This window comes from Anser anser (genome assembly GCF_964211835.1).
Source record: "Anser anser genome assembly, chromosome: 3".
Taxonomy (NCBI): Eukaryota; Metazoa; Chordata; class Aves; order Anseriformes; family Anatidae; genus Anser; species Anser anser.
In genome coordinates this window covers 45,480,831-45,503,921 of record NC_139722.1, presented here as the reverse complement: position 1 = coordinate 45,503,921, position 23,091 = coordinate 45,480,831, and the positions used below count along the sequence as shown (strand labels likewise).

General features: G+C 33.8%; 1 protein-coding gene across 5 annotated transcripts in view; it reads left to right on the top strand.

Annotated features, from left to right (window-relative positions):
- The window catches only part of ASCC3 (activating signal cointegrator 1 complex subunit 3), a 282,651-nt gene that overhangs the window by 191,631 nt on the left and 67,929 nt on the right, over positions 1-23,091 (top strand). For 4 of the 5 annotated variants that reach the window (XM_083831844.1, XM_083831841.1, XM_083831842.1 and 1 more), the window contains exons 18-29: positions 1,639-1,803; positions 2,688-2,774; positions 5,029-5,205; positions 7,262-7,487; positions 11,595-11,749; positions 14,861-14,959; positions 15,434-15,602; positions 17,499-17,719; positions 19,138-19,223; positions 20,751-20,917; positions 21,113-21,258; positions 21,366-21,486. In XM_083831844.1, coding sequence (XP_083687970.1) covers positions 1,639-1,803; positions 2,688-2,774; positions 5,029-5,205; positions 7,262-7,487; positions 11,595-11,749; positions 14,861-14,959; positions 15,434-15,602; positions 17,499-17,719; positions 19,138-19,223; positions 20,751-20,917; positions 21,113-21,258; positions 21,366-21,486 — 1,819 coding nt within the window. Of the gene's footprint in view, positions 1-1,638; positions 1,804-2,687; positions 2,775-5,028; positions 5,206-7,261; positions 7,488-11,594; positions 11,750-14,860; positions 14,960-15,433; positions 15,603-17,498; positions 17,720-19,137; positions 19,279-20,750; positions 20,918-21,112; positions 21,259-21,365; positions 21,487-23,091 lie in introns of those variants that run through there. The other variant, XM_083831845.1, reaches the window with a different exon arrangement.

The following is a 23,091-nucleotide window of genomic DNA, read 5'->3' as shown; positions in this document are numbered from 1 at the left end:
CTAAGAGTACGGCTTAGAGCTGTTCTAGGCTGGATCTTTTACTCTGGGGGATTTCTAATTAGGCTAGTTCAACAAGAAGAGTACTACCCATGGATTCTCTGAACTGGAATATTGTTTCACGGCCTTTTCAAGTTGGTGACCTTTCCTTTAAAGTTAAAACCTTTGTATTTGTGAAAAAAATATTAGTCTACTATTACAGCTTTAGGGTTTTTTGTATGTAAGGCAAAAGATTGGCAGGTAATTTGGGCTGCCAAAGGAGGGCAGGAGTAGGGAAGTGTTTTGATTTTTTTTTTCCTCTTTAGTTTTATGAAATGTTAAACATCTGGCATCCTGATCACTTTTTTTTTTTTTTTGACCACCTCTGCTCTGAAATCTGACCTCAATGCATAACTTACTATTGAGAAAAGCACTCTAGACTTTTGTCATCTTATCTTTTGACTTGAAACTAAGGCAAGCCATAACTAAGGAGAAACAGCTTCGGAGCAAATGGCAAAGACAGGGAATATTAGGAACTAGTCTTGCAGCTGTTTTGGGGAAATGACTGTATGCGTTTGCAGCTTCACCAGCCACCAGATGAACCACTTCGGCAAAAAGGTGAAACTGAATATTGTTCCAGAGAAAATGAGAACAAACCAAGGCATAGCAATTCTTTGAGCTTGGTCCTCTTTGCAGTCTTGGTCATGTATCTCTGGTGCAGGTTTACCAAGAGGGTTGATATGACTTCTCTGTAGGAATCTGAGCTGTACAAGCCCAGAAACAAGAATGCTGCCTGTATGCTAGAACAGTTTCAGTCTTTTCAAATTTGGTGACTTATCATTGCCGGTGTAATTAGAGCCATATCTCAGGTGCATATATACCAGAAGGTTAACATGACTATTAATCCATTTTCACCCATCCCAGTCAGTCAGGCTACCCCAGGTGCATGATTTGGAAACACCCAGTTACACAACAGACCCATTCAGATGGGAGTTTTGCCCCATCTTGTATGTACTACTGAGATAATGTATGTTATTACTTCGACAAAATGTCTAAGTTCCTGAACTTTGATATGAATAGAAATGGTGCTGAGGACAGCATTCTCAAAGCTTTTGGAGACATTAGAGCTTTTTTGTTAGTAAACATTTCAGCAATCCAATGTGAAGCTTATTGTGTTTGTGATACAATCAAAGCCACTCTCATGTCAGATACCCAGGCAGGGTATAGCATCAGCCAAAATATTTTCATGAAGAAGTGATACCATAAGATTGCATGCTTTTGTGAAATGATACTGTAATGATAATTTCACAAAGAATATGTTTCCAATAAAATTTCTTTCAAAGGCTTAATTGTATATTTATTTCATAATCACACCAGTTTCATTAGCAATATTATCAGTCTACAACATATTGATAGCCTCAAAGCATCGTAAAAGAAATACTATTCTGCCTTCTCTGTCCTCTACAGTCAGGTTTTGGTCAGTAACATGAATGTAGCTGTAATTAGTGAGAACTCGAGAAAATCTTGACTTAATAATTGCACCTAACTTTTATTTGATTTCTGGCTTTTTAGTACTGAGTTGTTTCAATAAAATCATTCATTTAACACTTACACTTTTTTTTTTCCTTTTAACAAATAACTGTGTGTGTGTTTGGCATCTAGATGGATCCAGGTCTAGAAAAGCACAGAGAACAACTGGTAATTGAAGTCGGCAGAAAACTGGACAAAGCCCGCATGATTCGCTTTGAAGAAAGAACTGGCTTTTTTTCTTCAACAGATTTAGGCAGAACTGCCAGCCACTACTATATTAAATACAATACTATAGAGGTAAAATATGTTGTTCTATTTCTGTGGGTTTTTTACCTTATTTGTGAACCTATACCAGTTGTAAGATATCACAGAATATGTAGTTGATTTCTTAAATATATTTTCAGATCATGTTTACCAAAATGGAGAGAGAGGGAGGAAGAGAGAGAGAATAGAGACAAAAAGACAGAAATTAATTAAAAAGCAACATTGAAAAATTGGAGTTGATATGAAATTTCTATAATCTCTGCCTACTTTTAGGTGAATTGTAAGAAACATTTTGATACCAACAGTATGTGCAACCATTGGTACATGATAGCACATTCAACTGTAGAGGCTGGTAATGAAAAGGTTTTTCCTGAATGAAAATCTTATCAGGTTGCCATGTGCAACCTTAAACAAATTTTGCTACCATAATTATACTGTGTTGTAAATTGGTAAGGAAGATGCATTTGTACAAAACTGTGTAGTATTGTAAGCTTGGTTTAAAGTACACATTTCATCTTAAAACCTTTTCTTTGTAACAAATGGATATTTTTTCTTGCATAAATGCTGAAAAATCAGAGCATTAACCATTTTTGACTGTTTACTATCACTATGTATAATTAGTCACACAGATATGTCTCAAATATATCCTATACTTTTTTTTTCTTTCTTTTTTTTTTAATGGCCATAGATTGCATGTCTCTCAATTTTGCATTCCTGAGTTTAGATGTGACTAATTTTCTGACAGTAGCAAGAAGTCATTCTGGAAATTGTTCCTGTTTAAATTGTATCACTCTGGTCATCCATCTTATTTACCTTTTAAACTCAAATGCCTTTAAAAATCTTGGTTAATGTTTCTTTCTTTTGTGTTATATATACTTTTTTTGTCAGTAATAAATCAATTAATTTTATTTTAATAGACTTTCAATGAATTGTTTGATGCTCATAAAACAGAAGGTGACATTCTTGCTATAGTGTCAAAAGCCGAAGAATTCGAACAGATAAAGGTAAAGTTGTATCATTTAATACAAAGTATGTGTCTTAGAACTAGACACTTCTGTAGTACTCACTCCATAAATAGTAAGTGCCTATTCTATAGACTGAAGTTTCATTAAATAGTAAAGTCTTGTTTTTTTAAGATAAAACATATTTTCTAGGTAGGAATGATTGCCAAGAACTATATATGCTCTCATTCAAATTTATATGTAGTTCAGCATGAACTGTAGTGCACATTTAATAACTAGTTATGGATCTTTGAGAATTCCTTTTAAATGCTTTTAAGAACTTTTCAGCTTCTCAATTATTAACAGGTGAAGATAAGTGTCCATTGGAATGGTGAACCCAAGGATGAGATAGTTTTTCTGTTTGAAGTCTAAATCAATATTAGAGCAATTTGCTGTATCAGAAATGAGGCAGGACTCACTGAATTTAACTCTGATATACTTCGTGCAGAGGATAATATTAGATTATCAGAATGATGAATTCTGATAAATTATTTTCAACATTGAAATCTGGAAAGTTGTTTTAACAGATTCTGTTGTGCAGGCTATAACATTACTGTACTATCACATTCAGTTCATTTCCACCCTCCCTTTCTGCCTCCTCCGTGGATAGGATAGGATACAATACAATACATTGCAAGCTGGCATGAACTTGTTTGCCCATGCTTGCATCTCATAGAGGTGCAAGCCAGACTCCACAGGGTTTATTATCTTGGGCTCATTGCCATTTTAGCACAATTATACAACTTTCAGATCAGAGTTGGCTCTCATTCACCTGGCTCTGTGAATTGGCAGTGTAAATCTCTCACCATCTACATATTTACACATGTTGTCTGAGCATTGCCATCTCTTTATCTAATGGAGAAATTTTATTTTGTAATCTCTTGTATTACAGAAGATAATAAGCAGTGAGGTTTCACAGTGATACATGCAACATTTTCAAAGATAGTTGTTTTTTTTTCATGATTGTGATATTACTTTTCTGGATCTAAATTTAGCATAATTGAATGTTTAAAAGGAAAACATATGGAAAATATGATGTGATATGTTTCTATATTTGTAGTAAAGTCAGTAGTGATGCTTCTTGACTAAAACATAGTTTTTCCAGCTTGCTTTCTCAGATTGGTATGGTATGGCATCAGTGCAACATCATTTCCAGTTTATTGTGATTCACTAGCTGTGGAGCTCTGAGCGTTAAACTGATTTGCACAAGAGTAACTCAGAATTTATCCCTCTTTGTGATATGAATTGTGACTTTTGCTAATAAGAAACATGTCTCCATAATACCTTTTAAAATTCTGTATCTTGAGATAGGTAGGTCAGTAGTAGCTGAATTGTCAATCTGTCCTTTACCTGTACTGTGCTATGCAAGACCAGAAAAACTTACCAAAATTGCTGGTGTAAGTAGAGCATAATATTCCCCTGACACTGGAGCCATCTGTGACTGAAGGACATATGTCCTTCATCTTTTTCTTTTCTATAGGTGGCTGGATAGTTTGGGCTTTTAACCCAACTGTCTTAAAGTCTTTTGTATGTCAGGTAGCTAGGTCCAAATGAAAATTGGTTTCAGCTGGTTCCCTGCAGGGACCAAACATTTACCCTCTTTAAATAAGTTTTACACTAACAGACTATCAGTAAATCAAAGAATATGTAGATTTATGCTGGTTTTGCCATGTAAGGGTCATGAGTGAGAATGTAAAATGTTATGCATTATTCAAACCATAGATATGAATATTTCTTTACTCATATTAAGACTTAATCTTATTAACAGTGAAAACTTTAATATCATGAATCATAGTACTTCACAGTTTTGAGTTAAAAATGTATTATGCCACATGCAAACTATGTAACTATAATGAATGCATTTAATGTTAATTCAAAATTGCCCTAATCCAGATGGACAGAGGTTTTACTCTGGTCAAATAAAAAATGAAATCTCATCAGATGAAGGATGGTGGGGTCAGAAGATTCAATTTTTGTGGCATATCAAATTTTTGTATGTCAATGACAACTTTAATAGATGGTGATGAATAATAAAATCTAATTGTGTCACTATTAAGATAGTTTCAATTATGACCTATTAGCTACATTCTGGAAGATGTGGTTTTGCTTCTTCCCACCCCCCAGCGCCCCCCCCCCTTAAAACTAGAGACTTAATTTAAAAATAATGTAACAATATTATAAGGAAAATTTGATTTTAGTATAAAAGTTTTTTTATCAAGTTCCTCCAGCCTCTTCATAATGTATAATTGTGTTTTAGGTAAGAGAAGAAGAAATAGAAGAACTGGATACCTTGTTGAATGATTTCTGTGAACTTCCTGCTCCTGGAGGTGTGGAAAACAACTACGGAAAAATAAATATCCTCCTCCAAACATATATTAGCAGAGGGGAGATGGACAGCTTCTCTCTTATTTCAGATTCTGCATATGTTGCACAGGTAAAAATAGTATTTTTTATGTATCTGTTGCTGCCTTCCACTGTTTTCATTCTCTCAAATGTTTACAATTATGTAAGTAGACCTTAAGCTGGACACTTTTTCATGCAAATTGATTTGAAAATAAAAGCCTTCCATGAGTGTGGTATACTTCTAAGTGGAAAAATAATGCGAAATTCTACATTAGGAAATTACTGCTTTTTTATTGTTGTTAAATTTGAATGTTCTTTTCATTGATATTACCCCTGTAGTCTTATTATATTTAGTAGTTCTAATTATAGTTGCTGAGAAATGTTATTCTTACCTTACTGGGTTTTCTTCTGAATCTGGAAAACTGTTGCAATCTGTGTTTGTTTTGTGTGCTTTTATATTTCTTTCTGTAACACATAAATTTGTGTCTTATTCACATCTTTGGTTTACACAGGAAAGGTAGGCTATTACAAATTTATTGCTAGAATTCACCGTGTAAGTTTGTATATCAACATATATTTGTTTGTTGGTTTAATTTGACAGATGACTGGTCAATAGCTGTACAGCATGTTTAGTTATAACATTGAATAGAGAGAGAACTGCAAGTCTGTGACACAGAACTGCTTGCTTACAGAGTTAGAGAGACCATATTAGAACGCAAAAGGTGTTGCTTGAAATTTTAGAACTATGAATCTTGAAGAACACACTGAAAGTGACAAAATGTCATAGACGATACCAGAACATTAACAAGTGTATGGAATAGATTACTAAGTTTTACCTTTTAGGTCATCCTGTCTTTTTTTTTTTTTAATTTAAAAATAAATGTATATGGAATGTGTTGCATTGAATACTTTATCTCTTATCCTTAAAAAAACATTTTGGACAGAATTAATTGAAAAATTGCATTTAGTCAGTGCTAAAGGTCAGAGTTAAATACTCAAAAGTATATACGTTCGCCAGCAAGATTTTCATGGCAACATTACCTTCTCCAGAAGTGTTTACATTTCCTAGCACGTTTGGGCTTAAATGAGTCTGAAATCATTACACACATCATAAAAATTGTGGTACTTGCACAGCAAGATCATCTTCAGTACGATTCTTTTAATCTTTGCTTTCAAAACAATTGCTTTTATTTGTCTGTCTCAATTATAACATTTTTAGTGAGGCAAACATGATCTTCTCAAACCTTCATAAATTGTGCATGTGGAACCAGTGCTACAACTTGCAATTTTTTTTAATTGAATAGTGACTATTTGGAAAATCATTCATCCTTTCTAAGTAAAAGAAATAAGCTTCTTTAGTAACATATGCTTCCTATCATGGCCAAATAATTTTCTATTTTTTATTCCTGTTGGCACTGAAGAGCCAGTAGAGAAAGATTGTATTCTACTACATGAATCAAGAACAGGATTGCTAATCCAGGCACAGTAATGGTAGGCCAAAAAAAAAAAAAATCAAAAGAAAACCCACAACTTCATAATACAGCTTGATAAGCTTATGAAATGAATATCATAACTTAGGTTTTCAAGATAAGACTGACCTCATTCAAGCTTATGTTAATAATTAATTTTCCAACTCCAAAGCAGATTTATACAGTTTACTTATACATATGCAATAGGCTTGGGAGATTGTAATATATTTAGAAAAAAAAAATTATTAAACATCTGTGGAGATGTTGTGAAATTCAGTGTGAAATGGGTGGGTATTATGGAAGCATAACAGAGGTAAAATCTTAAATTTTGAATTTCCAGTTAAACCAAGCTTGCAGATGTGTATTTTATGGGGGGAGAAGGAGGAGGATACTAAGTAGAACTCCCTAATGTTCTGTTCAAAATCCTATGACAGACCTGCCACTACAACTGTAATTAATTGCACATGTTTCTTTTCATAATTTCTGTAGGCAATCATGAGGTAGTTCTGCCCTTAGACAGTAATGGAAAAAAAATAAAGTTTTCAAGAGTGTTTGAAATAAGTTTGAAGAGAAAAATCTATTGTTATGGTTGGTCAAAGATGAGTCTATGGGTTCCTTTTCATTTTACAAAGAATACTTGAGTGAATTACAACATTTTGCCTTTTTTTTGCTCTCCAGAATGCAGCTCGTATTGTTCGAGCTCTTTTTGAGATTGCCCTTAGGAAACGTTGGCCTGCAATGACATATCGACTACTGAATCTCAGCAAAGTCATTGACAAGCGGCTGTGGGGCTGGGTTAGCCCTCTGAGACAGTTCTCCGTGTTACCACCATCAGTCCTCTCAAAGTTGGAAGAGAAGAATCTCACTGTAGACAAGATGAAGGACATGAGAAAAGATGAAATAGGTGAGAAATCAGCAATGCTGATCTGCTTAAACTATTAGAAGTTAATAGGCAAGTTAGAACTAAGTCTGAGAGATTCATTAAGAAACCAAACCCACTCTGGTCTGGAAGCCATGAAACACATTAACATGGTATTATGGTCTGTCCAATAAAGAAGGCTTATTCAGTCTCCACAGCTTGTGTTTGTAATATGGGTGAGACTGGCCCATGTCCTGCCAATCCCAGCACACACTTAGAATGGACATGCATATTGATATGTCTTTACATATATATATATATATATATATACAGATACATATATTTATATATGTATTTATGTCAATATATACACTTTGTTACCCTTCTTGCTCTAATTAAGTAAAACAGTACTATGAAAGTCATCTGTTTATTTTTTTTTCAAATTGGATTTTTTTTAATGAAATAGCATTAACAATAAAAAAAAAGGCAGATTATGTCCAGGTGTGCTCTCATTAAATGGCCTGCTTCCGAGATGCAGCATTAATTTTCATTGAACGTGGAGAATTCGTTGTCATTGGTGTCATTGCAGAAAAATCTTAATTTTTTAAGGGATTTGACATATTGAAAATGAGAAAATCCACAAGCCTACTGATAAATATAATGGCAATTTCTAGTATGTCCATGTAAACTGCTGTGGATAAAATACCCACCAGCTGGTTGAAATTGAGGAAAAAAAATGTTTGTAATGTATTTCTTTATCCTATCTTAGTATATTTGTTCTGATTTGGGAGTAAATCCTTTAGATCTTGGACTTTCATTGCACTTGTAATGCCAGGTTTTTTTTGGAAACAAACTGCCTTTTTTTTTTTTTTTAATTTAATTTTTACAATGAAAACACATTTCGTAGTCTCTACTTCTTAGGTATGTTATTTTTGATTTGACAAGAGGACTACACTCCTAACTTAAGTTGCTTTATTATGTGCCTAAAATTAATTTTGAAAAAGTTGCATAAAACTGTAAAAGTTTGCAGAATTAGAGAGTATATTTTTATTTACTAGGTTAAAACAAAGGACTATGAGGGAAAAAAAAAAACTATTAAAACTCACTTAAACTGTATATTATAATACATAATAATTTTAAATGTATTAAAAATACAATATTTTAAGTGCTAGCATTACAGTGTTTTTTCATTCAGAAGTATCTCACAAATTGTTAATTTGTGTATTTTTGTAGCTTTTTTTAATGCTTAACTTATTTTTCCATGAGTTGTGTTAGTGCTTTTATTCTCTTCTTTTAATGCTAGTTTCTCCTCGTACCTAGCCTTGGAGAAGCAAGAAATTTGTATTAAAATACAAAACTACTTTGCTTTTTTCAGCTTGTGGATCTAATATTCACAAGATAGAAACATTTTAATATACATATAGAATATGTAGATTTGTTTTATATTTACTTAGCTTTAAAGTTGGGTTTTGACAGTAAAAACAAGTCATTGGTGACTACATATAAGGATATTTCATGTTCTTCAGCATTATAAATGCCAAAGCAAGTCGTCCTGTGCATCTTTGTCAAGTACTGCTTCTTGACATACTTCCTCTTGTCCTTCCTCTTTTTCTTTCACTAAGACTTTGCTTGCCTTGTACATTTTATTGAAATTCAAAGCCATGTTGAAATGAAAAAGGTACAGCTTCCCGGTGCTGACTTGTTCTCTGACATATCTTTAGGTATAAATATAGTTTATAACACAGTGTATAAATACTTGAGGTGTGGGAGACAGAGGGATTTGGCCAACCTCTTTTCAGTGGTTTGTGGGGATAGGTAATAGCCACAAGATAGAGCACAGGAAGTTCCGCACCAACATGCGAAAGAACTTCTTCACGGTGAGGGTGACGGAGCACTGGAACAGGCTGCCCAGGGAGGTTGTGGAGTCTCCTTCTCTGGAGATATTCAAGGCCCGTCTGGACGCCTACCTGGGCAGCCTGCTCTAAGGAACCTGCTTTGGCAGGGGGGTTGGACCCGATGATCTTTCGAGGTCCCTTCCAACCCCTTCAATTCTGTGATTCTGTGATTCTGACACCGTAGTCCAAGTTTCAGTGTTACTGCTTCTTCCTTTTCAAATGTTATTGTCACCCTGGAGATAGCAAGCCACCTCCTGTCTTTTTTATTCTAGCTCAGACCATGTCCTAGGGAGAGACAAATGCATCCACTGGGTGTCAACTCTCCCCGTCAAAGAGCATGTTGTGTGCACAGGTCCTGGATTCCAATGTGCCATATATTAGACAACAGTTGACTCGCTACTGCAATGTAACCATAAAATTTCTGAAATGCCAAGAAATCACTGTGGCATTTGAAATACACAGTCACAGTTTTCAGAATATAGTTGACAGTTTTTGTGGAACAAGCAAAATTTATTCTTCTTTTGTTAAGTATACCTATTTTCTCAAATAGTCATCTTTTAGTTTATAAGGTTTTCGTATTTCTCAAACACCATTGATAGCTTCTTATAACTATTAAAAAGAATGAAAAAGAGAAGAGAGAGAGATTTATAATGATTTTAACAAGAAGGATTTGGGAGAGGAGCCTTATTTTACCCTAGCAGATACCTATACAAAACCTCAGTGCTGTGCTGTACAGACACGGAAGTCCACCTCACACACTATGTTACAGAAAGGGATTTTTGGCATGAAGAAATCTACCTGTGTACATAACCAATTAATTCATATCTTTGAAGATTGGCACCTACCTTTAAATAGCAAAATTTCTGATGTTTTATCTCTAATTGCAAAAGCTAGTCATTGTGCAAGTATGCTATAATACTGCCTGCATTACCAACATGTACCGATGTTTTGTTCTTCAGTAGTCCGTCCACTTGCAATAGGTGCACGTGTACCAACTACAAATTAAACTGATTAAAACTGTTAAAATTCCTGCATTAGTGTTTTCCTTCTTAAGCAAGATCACCATTCAGTACAAAATAGTATAGATAAATAAATACTTTGAGAGACAAAATCTGCCAGTTTGTTAAATAAGAAAAACTGAAGAGGGAAAGGCAAGGTTCAAATAATAAAAAAAAAATACTAATTGCAAGTTGTTATGCTCCTAAAATTTTGTGCAATAAAAAGAAAAAGTTTATATCTCCTTATCACTTTGCACATAATGCAAATAATAGGATTTCTTCGTTTTGGGGTGGTTGTTTATTTTCAATCAGAAAGTGTACACAGGAGCCACATAATGACATCAGTAGCCACTTATAGCTGCTAACAGTGAGTACTTATGACCATTATAGTTAAAACTTAAAATGTGCTCCTAGTAATTATATAAGCGATTTCAGTGAAAATATGATTATTCAGTGTTCTTTACCTAAATAAACTAGAAGTTGCAACATTTTTCGGGGGGGGGGGGGGGGGGTCAGAAATAACACTGCTTCCTACATACATTGGCTTGTATTTAAAATGAAGAAATGAAGAGCAAGGGAACAAAGATTTCATCTGTAAAATACAACTAGGAATTATATATATGTATATATATATATATATATGATTCCTTTCTTGCCTTAGTTACCATGACTGTGATAGAAAATAAAATACAGTGCAGTGTTTAGTTTTTCCTTTGGCTTGGTTACACACTGGTGTATTCCGAAAGATCAGAGCTGCTGTGAGATGCTTATTAGTTGCATGAATTTTAAGCTATTAACTACCTTTATTCAGTTTTATGAAACTAGTGTCCTGTGTACTTCAAATCACTACACAGGAATTGTAGAAGCTCAAATGTATGTCCTTCATTAAGTAAAAGGTCAGTATTCAAGCTTTAAAAAAGAGCTATATGGCTTAGTAAGAGCCTGGTCAAAAAGTCAGTAAAGGAAAGGGAACTAGCTTGACATAATATGTTTCCAATGTGAATTCTTAATAGTTGTTTTAACCCCTTAGTTATAGCCAACAGGCGGGTTAACACTGATTTTTCTAGGCTCTAAATTGCTAATTCAAGTTAAGTATTACAAAATACTCAGACATGCCAGGTCAAGAGAGTCAGACATTTACACACCTAAGAGCAAAACAAGCAAGCAATAATACTCCTCTCTAAAAGCCTATTTGAAAGTCAGAATTGTATTATTTTTCCCGTAAATGCAAATTTGTTGCACTAATGTTTTCTTGGCAGGTCATATGCTGCATCATGTGAAGATTGGGTTAAAGGTAAAACAGTGTGTCCATCAAATCCCCTCCATTGCAATGGAAGCAACAATTCAGCCAATTACCCGCACAGTGCTCCGAGTCCGGCTGAACATCACTCCTGACTTCACATGGAATGATCAGGTAAAAAAAAAAAAAAAATGTGGAGGCCTAGAAGTATTCATTTAGCTTCAATCACAGGGAGACCATAGCTGTTTGGATAAGATTTTTTTTTTCTCTGAAAAGCAAATTTGATAACAGGAATGGCACAACCTTTAAGACTTTTCTGGAAGAAGGCAGCCAAAGATCTTCTTTTTATTTCCATTAATTGTAACAAGGTTGCCATGTTTATAACATGTTGAAGCAAGTGCTAATACTGGAATATTAATAGCATCACACATAGATTTGAGTTTGTACTGGGTCTGAGTTATTGCCCACAGAGTTATATGCCCAAAAAGGACAGCAAAGAAAAGGGAGACACAGATGGCTTTCTGAACTGTGAATGAATGTCAAACTCAGAAAATAAAGCCTTCAAATACAGTTCATGTATGCCAAGTTCTGTTGCTCTCCATGGCTTCACAAATGTATATTCACATCAGTGTCTTTTCTGAATTGTACTTGCCTGAACAGAAAAGCTGAGATATGTTTGGAATTATATTCATCTTTACAGTGAAAATTTAAATACAAGGTATTGTATTAATTGGACATGTACTCATACCCTTTCATTCAGAATTTGTTAATTAGAAATAGATTTAAGACAAATCTAAATGAAATACCAGTGTCCACATGGGGGCATTGTATTGTTGCTGGTACTTCTGAAACATTCTACAGAAAGAAGGCAAACATACATCAATGGACAAGCATATTTGTCTTTTTCTACTCTTAAAAGATAAAAGAAATTATCATTCTGAAAGGTGGCTAAGTATGTTTTATTAAAAAATAAGTTAAAAATCCCCTCACAAATTTAATCTAATCACAAGTAAATTAGAGTTTTATTCCATAAACATTTAGATGATATTGGAATTTATTTTCCCTGCCTGAAGGCTTTTACTTTTGTTTTGGAAGCTTCACAAAGCTAGCATGTGAATGGGAGGTTAAAGTCTAATTTATTTTTTTTTGCTACCTGCATTTATTACAAAAATATTTTAATGGGTCCCTAACGTAAATTATAATAAGTATTTTTTGGTAGGATTGAAACAGGTTTTTATCATTCAATCTTTTATCCATGTTACCTGAATGCTATTAAAGACATATTAAACTATCTTCATATTAATACAAAGTAATTTCTCAGTCTATTTTCATTCTACAAAATTTAGATTCTTCCAGATTTTTACAAATCAAAAAGGGATCTGCACAGTATTCTACTCCTATATGTCATCTCTGAACTTCTGAAGTTCAGAAAACAGGTTTTTGCCCAAGCTTCGCTATGACCTTTTGACATAGCGTTCCTAGTATTTCCTAGCTTTGGAAATATTGTGGGTATCTTGTCTATTCAACATATGCAGCTCTTGTATTTGTAAAGTGATACTCGTCAAAACTTGGAAAGTTCCTCAATACTTTTTTCCTGTTTTTTTTTTTTTTTGGTCAGGTAGCTATTTCTTATTTTTTTCTTGTGATTTTTGTTTCTTTTTTCTTTTTTTCTTTAGTAAATGAAACTTCTATCTCTTTAGAAAAACAAAGCTGTTAAAGTTTAATCGCCATTAAAAATGAATAACTACCTTTTCAATTCAACCACTGAAAGTCCAAAATTGCTTCTGCATCATCACACAGTTTCCTTGCAAGCTGTTCAGAAGACTATTGTCAGACACTATAGGTACAGCTGTAAATGATACAAAAACTAGCTGTCCAAAAATAATAAAAAAAATTTTAAAAAAATGGCAATACTCAAGTAAAATCAGAATATTAAAAATGTAAATACTATGCTTAACTGAAATGACTCACTTAGCTAACATTTTATGTTTTTAAGACTGTTTCTTTACCTGGATACTTAATTCTAGAACAGTCTCATGAATTTTGGACTTAGCTTTACAAGGAAAAGGCAAGAAGATGTATTTCGGTAAATGTTGAGACAGATCCCAGTGGAAAATTCTTACTGTACTGTCAGAGCCAAGGGACTCTAAATATACGTAGACAGAGCAAATAAATATTACTGCAGCCAGGAGGAGTCCAGCAGAAATACAGAATAATGTAACTAGTATTAATTAGCCGAGTCATATATCAAACATGCAGTTTTAGGCAATGCTTGCCCAAAATACAGGTACACGTCAGTTCTTAAGAACTCTCCAGAGCTCTTGAGAATCATTACTTTTGAGCCTATTTCCCCATGCAGTTTTTCCATAGGACTCTTCAAAGATGCTCTTACCATTGATTACAAAAATTCTGAGCTTTGAACTTCATAGCCTTCCTTACATCTTCCAACATTTTTTCACCTTCACATTGTTTTTATACCTTCCTCATCAGAAACATCAGTAATATAAGCTCATTTAATAGTATGAATTCCATACTACTTTACTGTGCACTTTTCTCCTTTTCCTAGATAGATATTTAAGTAAAATTGGCACACTGGAACATGAGTAATTGATTCTGGCAAAGAAACAAAAATTCTTGACTGAGTATTCCAAATAGCTACCATTTGTGGCTGGCACTACAAAATAACTCATTAAGACTACAGGTACACAACAAAGTAAGCTAAAATCTAGGATGAAATAAAGTATTAACATATGGCATGGAATTCATAAAGAGCCAGCTCTGTCTATGTTCTTCTCACTTAACCTATAGCAGTGAGTGTATCAAACTACAGTGTTCTGAATCTTTTTCTAGAAGAGAGGGCAAAGAGAGAGGAATGTTAGAATGCAGTCCGATTTTTACTATGAGAATGTTTTTGACTGACAGCAAAAGTCAATTTTTCTGTACACAGAATCAACAGACAGAAGTACAAGGAGGAAAAAGAAGGCATCCTTTTTTACAACCCTGAAGGGAAGTCTGGCAGTTTGGTCTATTTATAGACAGCTGAGGCACTAACTAGTTTCAGTTGCTTTTATATTGTGTCCATTTATATTATATACACATTAGGCAAACTCTTATTGCAATACGGCCTTTAAGCAGACAAATTAATTAGAAGTGTTATATTGCTCTTATCTCTCATTTCTGTGTTCCGTTGTAAGCCTAGATCATTTGGAACTATACCTGATACACCTGTCAAATCTTGGGAACCTCATTACAACTATAATAAAGCTATCTTTTCTACTCTTAAAGGTACATGGCACTGTGGGAGAGCCCTGGTGGATTTGGGTAGAAGACCCTACTAATGATCACATTTATCATTCAGAATACTTCATCATTCAAAAAAAGCAGGTAATGGATTCAGAATCTCATAGCAAGACAAAAATAAAGTTAGTGAGATGGAAGGTTTTAAGGCCAAACAGAATTTTGAGCTAATCAGATTTGAAAAGCAGCAGCACAGCTTTTAGTTTCAGATGTTTGTTTTAAGCCTGGACTTTCACAAAGATGTTTCCTAATCTCAGATGTCCCTTTTTCTCTTCGTCGTTTGGTGGGACATTTTTTTTCCAGATTAAAATGGAAAGACTGTAACAGTTTTGTCTGTTAAAGATGAAGAATTAGTCTTATTTGTACCTTGAAGTTAATGGAAGCAAAATCCACTGCCAATGGTGAAATATTTAATGGATGTGAATATCTTGCATTTGGAGTTGCACACATACTTTATTGCTTTGTGTTAGTAATGATTATGAAAGTGAGGCAAACTGTATGATTTTTCAAGTTACTGGTTTGTCTGTCCAGTAATTATTCTCTACACAATGTTTGCATTAGGTCATTACTAAAGAACCTCAACTACTGGTGTTCACAATCCCAATTTTTGAACCTCTGCCTTCTCAATATTACATTCGAGCTGTGTCCGATAGATGGTTAGGAGCAGAAGCTGTGTGCATCATAAATTTTCAACACTTGATTCTTCCAGAGAGGCATCCACCCCACACAGGTAATTTCAAATGTGATCATTTTGTTTCAATTCATCTTGTTTGTATTGATTTTCTTTATGATAATGCAACAAATCTCTAACGCATTTTTTGTAAGAGAAAAGTATATGGTATTTCATTTTCTCATATATTTGTATTATTGATACCATTTTTCATTAACTTTAAAGCTCTCTATAATTTTAAAATCCTGAATAAAAAACAGCTTATTTTAGCTCAATGTGATACCGGCTTTTTTTGCTACTCCAGGCTCACTATAAACCATAGGAAAATTGAAAATGTCGTATAAAAGTAGGCTGCGTTACAATATGTCTTATCTTAGCATTGCATTTCTTCTGGACTGGTTCAAAATAATCTTAGCGTGGATGGTTGTGTTATAAGTGGTATTCAGCAAAGAAAAGAACAGTTAAAATTATGAAGATTTGCAACATTTTACTACTTTTTCTAAAATGCATGCTTCGTTGCAAGCACTGTTACAGTGCTGAACATCTAATTTCAACTCATTCAAGCCATGGCCTTCCCCTCCTCCTCCTTTTTAACACTTGGCACAGAAGCATATGTTTGTGTTTTGATTCTTTTTTTCTGGATACATAAATTGCTTTATACATTCATTGTGCCTGATGTCATTGTAAAACCTTTCCACTGTAATTACATTTGGCTCATCTAGCAGTCTGTGAAGTGAGTGCCTTCAGAAATACTCAGTTCTCATACGATGTTGTCCTTTGGCATGCATAAATTCACATGTGTTTGTGAAGTGTTTAGCTATTGTTATACTGTACCTACGCTGTCTGGAAAAGCATGTGTAACCTTTTTATCTAATTGACTGATCACTGACTACTATTCAGAAGAAACAGAAAGATATTTACACATCACCAGTTATGGAGCCTCTAGGATTTATGGTAATTGATTTCAATTCCCATCTGGTTCCCACTCAACAGTGAAGTACATAGAGGCCCTGCTAAGCAGAAAACCTTCTTTCTCCTCAGCAGAACCCAAGAAATCAGTTTTAGTGGGAATGATAAAACAGCCATAAGGTATCAGGGAAAAGCATGTGAAGAATATTAGGCATCATTGCCTCGGTAGATTTTATGACTCCCATATCATACCTTAATGTGAAGCACCCTGAAAAGACAATGAGACCTCCAGCCACTAAAAAAAAAAAAAAAAAAGAAAAAAAAAGAAAAAAAAAACACTGACCAACTTCAAAGCAAGCATCTGCATAGCAGAATCACTGCAGTCTCCTTAATTTGGTAGAATTCCAAATCCAATCTGGTTATATATATCATCTCCCAGATTCCACAGTCTCTAATTGTTTGGATAGCAGATGCCCTCAAGTTATACAGAGAATCATATACTGAAAGGCTGTTTGTTTGTTTATTGAGATTATATCTTTAATTACATATTTTAAGGATTAGATGCAAAATTTAGTTGTATTCCTCTGATTTGTATTACTCCATCAATTCAGAAACTTAACTAGATGGATTTTTTTTCTTGAAATATACAGACTGCTGTAGTCCAGCTCTACATTCTGTTATCATAAGAAGCTGGACATATACATGTAGTCTAATACAGTGAGTTTAGAACTTAATACAACTGGAAGAAAGCAAGCAGTTTTAAGAAAAAGATTAATTTATGCAAGTGGCTGGTTTCACAGCTGTCGGAATATTAACTACAGTACTTCAAGAAATACTTAGAGCTATAAAATCAATTTTTCATTATTCCTCATTGAAATTAACAATGTCCCAATGGGGGTTCTATGTCATATGAAATGTTAGGTAAAGCCATTTCCAGTCTAAGTTTTCCACTGAAGTATCGGTTAATATCTTTACCTTCATAATAGACTGACTATGTTATAGGATAGCATCTGTTGTTGTGCACTCATGATTATCTTGTGTTTGTAGAGCTTCTAGATCTTCAGCCTTTGCCTGTCACAGCCTTAGGACATCGAGAATATGAAGTACTCTACAAGTTCACACACTTCAATCCTATCCAGACCCAGATATTTCATACACTTTATCACACAGACTGTAATGTTCTTCTTGGAGCACCTACAGGTTCTGGAAAGACTGTTGCTGCTGAATTAGCCATCTTTAGAGTTTTTAACAAGTATCCCACATCAAAGGTTTGTAAAATAGATTTACAAGAATCATTTAGTGTAGGTATGTTTTCAGCAGTCCAAAAGCCTAGGAAGACTATGGCAAACTGAATTTTGGTTTCTCCAATTAATACCTGTCGGGGTATAAAATGCTTATGCTTTTATTTCAACTTTATATATTAATCAGTGTGCAACTAGAGTTAAATCTGAAAACTTGCCATAAAGACATTGGTTTTCCTTTTCCATACTTACTTGCATTTCCTAAGTTCTTTTTGCTTAGACTTTAATCTTCTACTAGCAGTAGTACTGTTTTACAGCTATTAGTTCCCCTCCATGTCAATACAACTAGCCCGGTCTCTCCCTTATTTAAACAAATAAATTGCAATTAATTGCTACGAGCCAATTTTCTCTTCTGCCTTGTCCCTGTGTTTTATTTCTTAAAACAAAGTGCCTAAAAGCTGAGCATTTCAACTTCTGGGATTTTGTTTTCAAAGTGAACATATGGCTGTACCTTAAGTCAGACATCTTGTCTTAGGTACCCACATTTTAGCCTTAAAGTCTTTGGAAAAGGTATTTATATCTGACTGTAAGATTTAACCAAAGAATAACCTTTGAAATTAACAAAAATCATGTATGTAAATCACTTATTCATCTTTGAAATTTTAGTATCTTCTTGTAATTTGTTATGCCAGGCTGTGGTAAGCAAGACTCAGATACATTTTAAGTTTATGTATTAGATTTACAACATTGCCAATTGTTAAATGAGTGTATATATATATATATATTTGTTTGTTTGTTTGCTTTAATAAAGCCAAAAGTCTGGCTTTATTAATGTATGTGAATTATTCATATACTAGTTTCTTCATGTTCAAACAACAGACCTTAAAAGTTCAAAATATTTAACCATAAACCTGTAAATAAATTTATGTCAGAGTATTCTCCCCTGCAGGGTGAGCTTCTTTGAGAGAAATAGTGTGATAATTTACTCAGAATAATCAGCTTTATAATTTAACTTTTAATGTTTAAATAATTAAACAATGTATCTAAAAATCAGGTAAGATATTACTTGCTGGAAATTCTGATTTTTTTTTCTGTTCTAGAATGTAGGTTTCCTGATTTTATAGTCCCGACAAATATGTCCTTATGTATATAAGTGGGTTTTCATATTAAATGGTGTAATAAATACTCCCATTTCTAGAAATTAGTTTTTGTTTCTTAATTTATTTGCTTGCTAATGACTCAAGAAACAAAGCAATATTTTCAGGTGTTGTTTCATGTGTTTAAAATATAATCCTGTTGTATGTCATTTAAGGAACTCGTACCTTAATCATTTTACACATAATGAGAAAGTTAAATCTCCTAAGTATAAAAAAAATTTTTCGTATCAATACAATTGAATAAAAATATCTTGTTTAATATCTGATTTTGTAACTTTTTTTTTTCAGGCAGTGTATATTGCGCCATTAAAAGCACTCGTTCGTGAGAGAATTGAGGACTGGAAAGTTAGGATTGAAGAAAAACTTGGTAAAAAGTATGTTTCTCCTTACCTAATCAGAGAAATGAGAAGCAAAAGAACAGCTCATCAAGTATGAATAAAATCTACAGAATACTTTTGAGTATTTAAAAATAGATTTTGCTTGTATATTATCCTTCAAATTTCTAAAAGTTAAAAAAATATGCTATCAGTAGTCGTTGTAATAAAAGCAAAATCAAAAGTAAAAAAGGGATACACTTTGATATCCACCTATTTTCATTCTCATTACTTGCCAGTATAACAAATATGAAGCTCAGATTTCTGTCTGCAGTGTCTTTGGAAATTTAAACTGCAATTCAAAATAAACATTCATTAGAAGTCTCAGCTATGAAAGGTCTCACAGAAGTTGCATGAACTATATACCAGTATTCGTGTGTTGTCTTTCTTATATAAAATACAGAATATAATTGTATTCTTTGGCCTCATGAATTTCGTGCTGATCTTCTCAGGTGCTGGAGTTTAGCCATTACTTTATGACATATAATGTGTATCAGTCATGTTGATGCTTTCTAAAGTTATAGTTTTGTGAGTTAAAAATTATATCCATAGGATGCACTCACCTTCCACTCACCTATATATAGCTTTTTTGTAAGTTAAAGCTTAGAGCACACCAGAGATTTTAATAAAAGGGTGTACTACCCTGTGTACACAAAATTACCATTGAGTTTTCTGCTATTAACGTAGCAGTGACTTGTTAACTGGCAATATCTCTTTTTTATTTTATTGTTGTTGTTGTTGTTTTAATGGTGTGTGAGGATAAATTATTTACCTCATCGTTTTAAAATATTTTCAGGTAATATTTTCTTTTTGAGACTGACTCCAATATTTGTGACTTAAATGTTGCATAGAAGATACACATTACTTTGATGAATTTTTATTAGGTGTATCGTAAAAATGTCAAAAATCCATTATATTCAGTCTAAAACGATGGATCATCGCAGTGTTTGTGGAAATTGAAAGGATTATAAGGTAAACAGTTAGAAAAACTCGGCTAATCTTTCCCAGAAATGGCTCCAAGATAATTTCAGTTCTACTCTTAATGGAACTTTACCAACAAATGCAGATATGCTATAATCCAGACTTGTTGTTCAAACCAAAGATCTATATGGAACAGCAAGCAGCACCTTAGTTGCCTTAGAAAACTTTTATGCTGGCTAAAACAGGATGTTATGATTCACATTATATCATATTAATATTCCTGTATGATCTTCATTTTGAAAAAGGAATCATAGATGGTTTTGGACTCATATTCACCCTCTTCCTTTTGTATAGTATTGCAAAGGAATGGTATTCGGTATTAACGTGGTATTTGCTAGAAAAACAAAGACAGGTTTGTTAACTGAAAACAGCTTTGAAAATCCTGTTAGAATCCTGACCAGAAACAGTAAACTAACTTTGTTTAATTTTGTTTCTTCTCTCGTTTAAGAGTTTAAGTTTAAGAGTTAATGTTTGAACATTAAGGTGTTCTAAAGCATCAAAAAGACAGTTTTATGTAGTCTGATAAAACACCTATCTTGATTACAGGGTTGTGGAGTTGACAGGAGATGTGACTCCTGATATGAGAGCTATTGCCCAAGCTGACCTGATTGTTACTACCCCAGAGAAGTGGGATGGTGTCAGCAGAAGCTGGCAGAACAGAAGCTATGTTCAGAAAGTTTCCATTCTTATCATAGACGAAATCCATCTGCTAGGTGAGTATGGTTTTCTTTTTCTTTTCTGTTTTTTGTAATCAGAATTGTAGCTAAATTTGAAGAACTGTGCTTGTACTTAGGATCTGAAAATACTTTTGACCTGAAACTGTGCTTGTACTTATGACCTGAAAATACTATTTTTACACCTGAACTTTTTATTTTTCTCTGTTTTTCAATGGATTTCACATTTACCAGGGGATGAGAGAGGCCCAGTACTGGAAGTCATTGTGTCTCGAACAAACTTCATCTCATCTCACACAGAGAAGCCTGTAAGAGTAGTTGGCTTATCCACTGCATTAGCAAATGCCAGGGATCTTGCTGACTGGCTAAATATCAATCAGGTATGAAAAATGTTTCAGAAGATGGATATGTATTAGTGCTGCAGAAAAGCAAAATAGCAATTTAGAAGGTAATTCAAGATTAAACTTGTAAAAATGTTTTCTTTTAGATGGGTCTGTTCAACTTCCGACCTTCAGTACGTCCAGTTCCTCTGGAGGTACACATTCAGGGCTTCCCTGGCCAGCATTACTGTCCTCGCATGGCTAGCATGAACAAACCTGCATTCCAGGGTAAGCAAGCTCCCAGACCTTTTACTTCTTTATGTAACAGAAATAAAGTCTCTGAGCACTTTACACAGAACATTTGCAGCACATTTACAACATGTGTTACTGTATGTACTCTTGGCATGTATAGAGAGAATCTGCTTCTGCTAATGACCCAAAGCTATTTGTCTGAAACATAAAGTGTGCTGCAAACGCAACATATACCAGGGGAATGTAGTGTATTTAGAACAGAAGAATAAAATTAGTGCTAATGAAGGGGAAATAAAATGTGTTTTCTTTTAGTGTTTGACACCATAAAGAAACATTTGTGTAAAAATATTTGAAATTTAGAAAGTAATAAAACCATTCATATTATTAATCTGCTGAGGTATTTTCATATGTACCGCTGAATGTAAGCATTAAAAAATTGTGAACAGAAGTTGTAAGTCAGACTAACCTCACGTAATTCTAGTTTCAAAGCAATAGCCATAAAATTCAAAATTTGTAGTGCATCCAGATATGCTTCTGTTTTCAATTTTTTATTCTCAGCAAAACTGGCATGCAGGATAGATTTAAGAAAAACTCTAATATTTTATTGGAACATGTTTTGTTTGGGTTACATAAGGAATATTTATTATATCAATTAAAAATAACCTCCAATATAAATTTTGTGATGTGAACTGCTGTTGATTGTGAGGTGACATTTGCGAGGTGACTTTTTAGCTGCTTTAATTATCCTTATGACAGAAGCAAAGTATTGATTGTGGACTAGAGACCAATCTTGACAGCTCAGATTATTTACACCTCCACAAGAGCATTGTACAAAAACACTAATGAACAATAAATCTGTCCTGGGCTGTTATGCCACACCTGTTCCAGAAGCAACAGAAATTCATTAGATGCTGGGGTTTGAAAATATATAGATGTATTGGCATATATAGTTGTAAGGTATAAATACACATGAATAATCCTATTTCAATAATTTCACAACTGTATGGTGTGTGTATATGCAGGAGCTCACTCAGGGTAGTATCCATGATCTGGGAATAATGTGTGATAGTGGATATGAAATGGTTCTCAGAAATTAATGCATAAAATTAATTGGTAGAATGAGGATTACATGAGAAAACAGAAACTGATTTTGTATAACAGACTGAGAGAGTGTATCCAAAGTACATACAACTGTTCATACTTCTAGTACTGTTTATAGTTCTAGTGCTTGTTGATGTTAAAAAAAAAAACTGTAGACATGATTTGAGGGCTTTTTCCTCACTTGTTTGACCTGATGTAGTCAAGATTATTTTAACATTTCCATTGCAATTCTTATTCCTGAGATCATTAAAAAAAAAAAAATCTGCAACCTGAAGTTTTTTGAACATGGACAGAGCAAGAAAATGTTTTTGTAGGAAGTTCAAAAACATAATTGGTTCAAATATATCAAACTGATAAGTAAACAGCAGAAACAAAGTTCCTTTGTACCATTATGCCCACCTTTCATAGCAGCTATTCAAAGGTCACCCTCTGCCATTTATACCTTTTTTTTGGTAGATTGAAGTGATATTTTGAATGCAGACATGAATTTATGCGGTCTGTGCACAGGATCAGGCAGAAAAAGCAAGTTTCGGGTCTCAA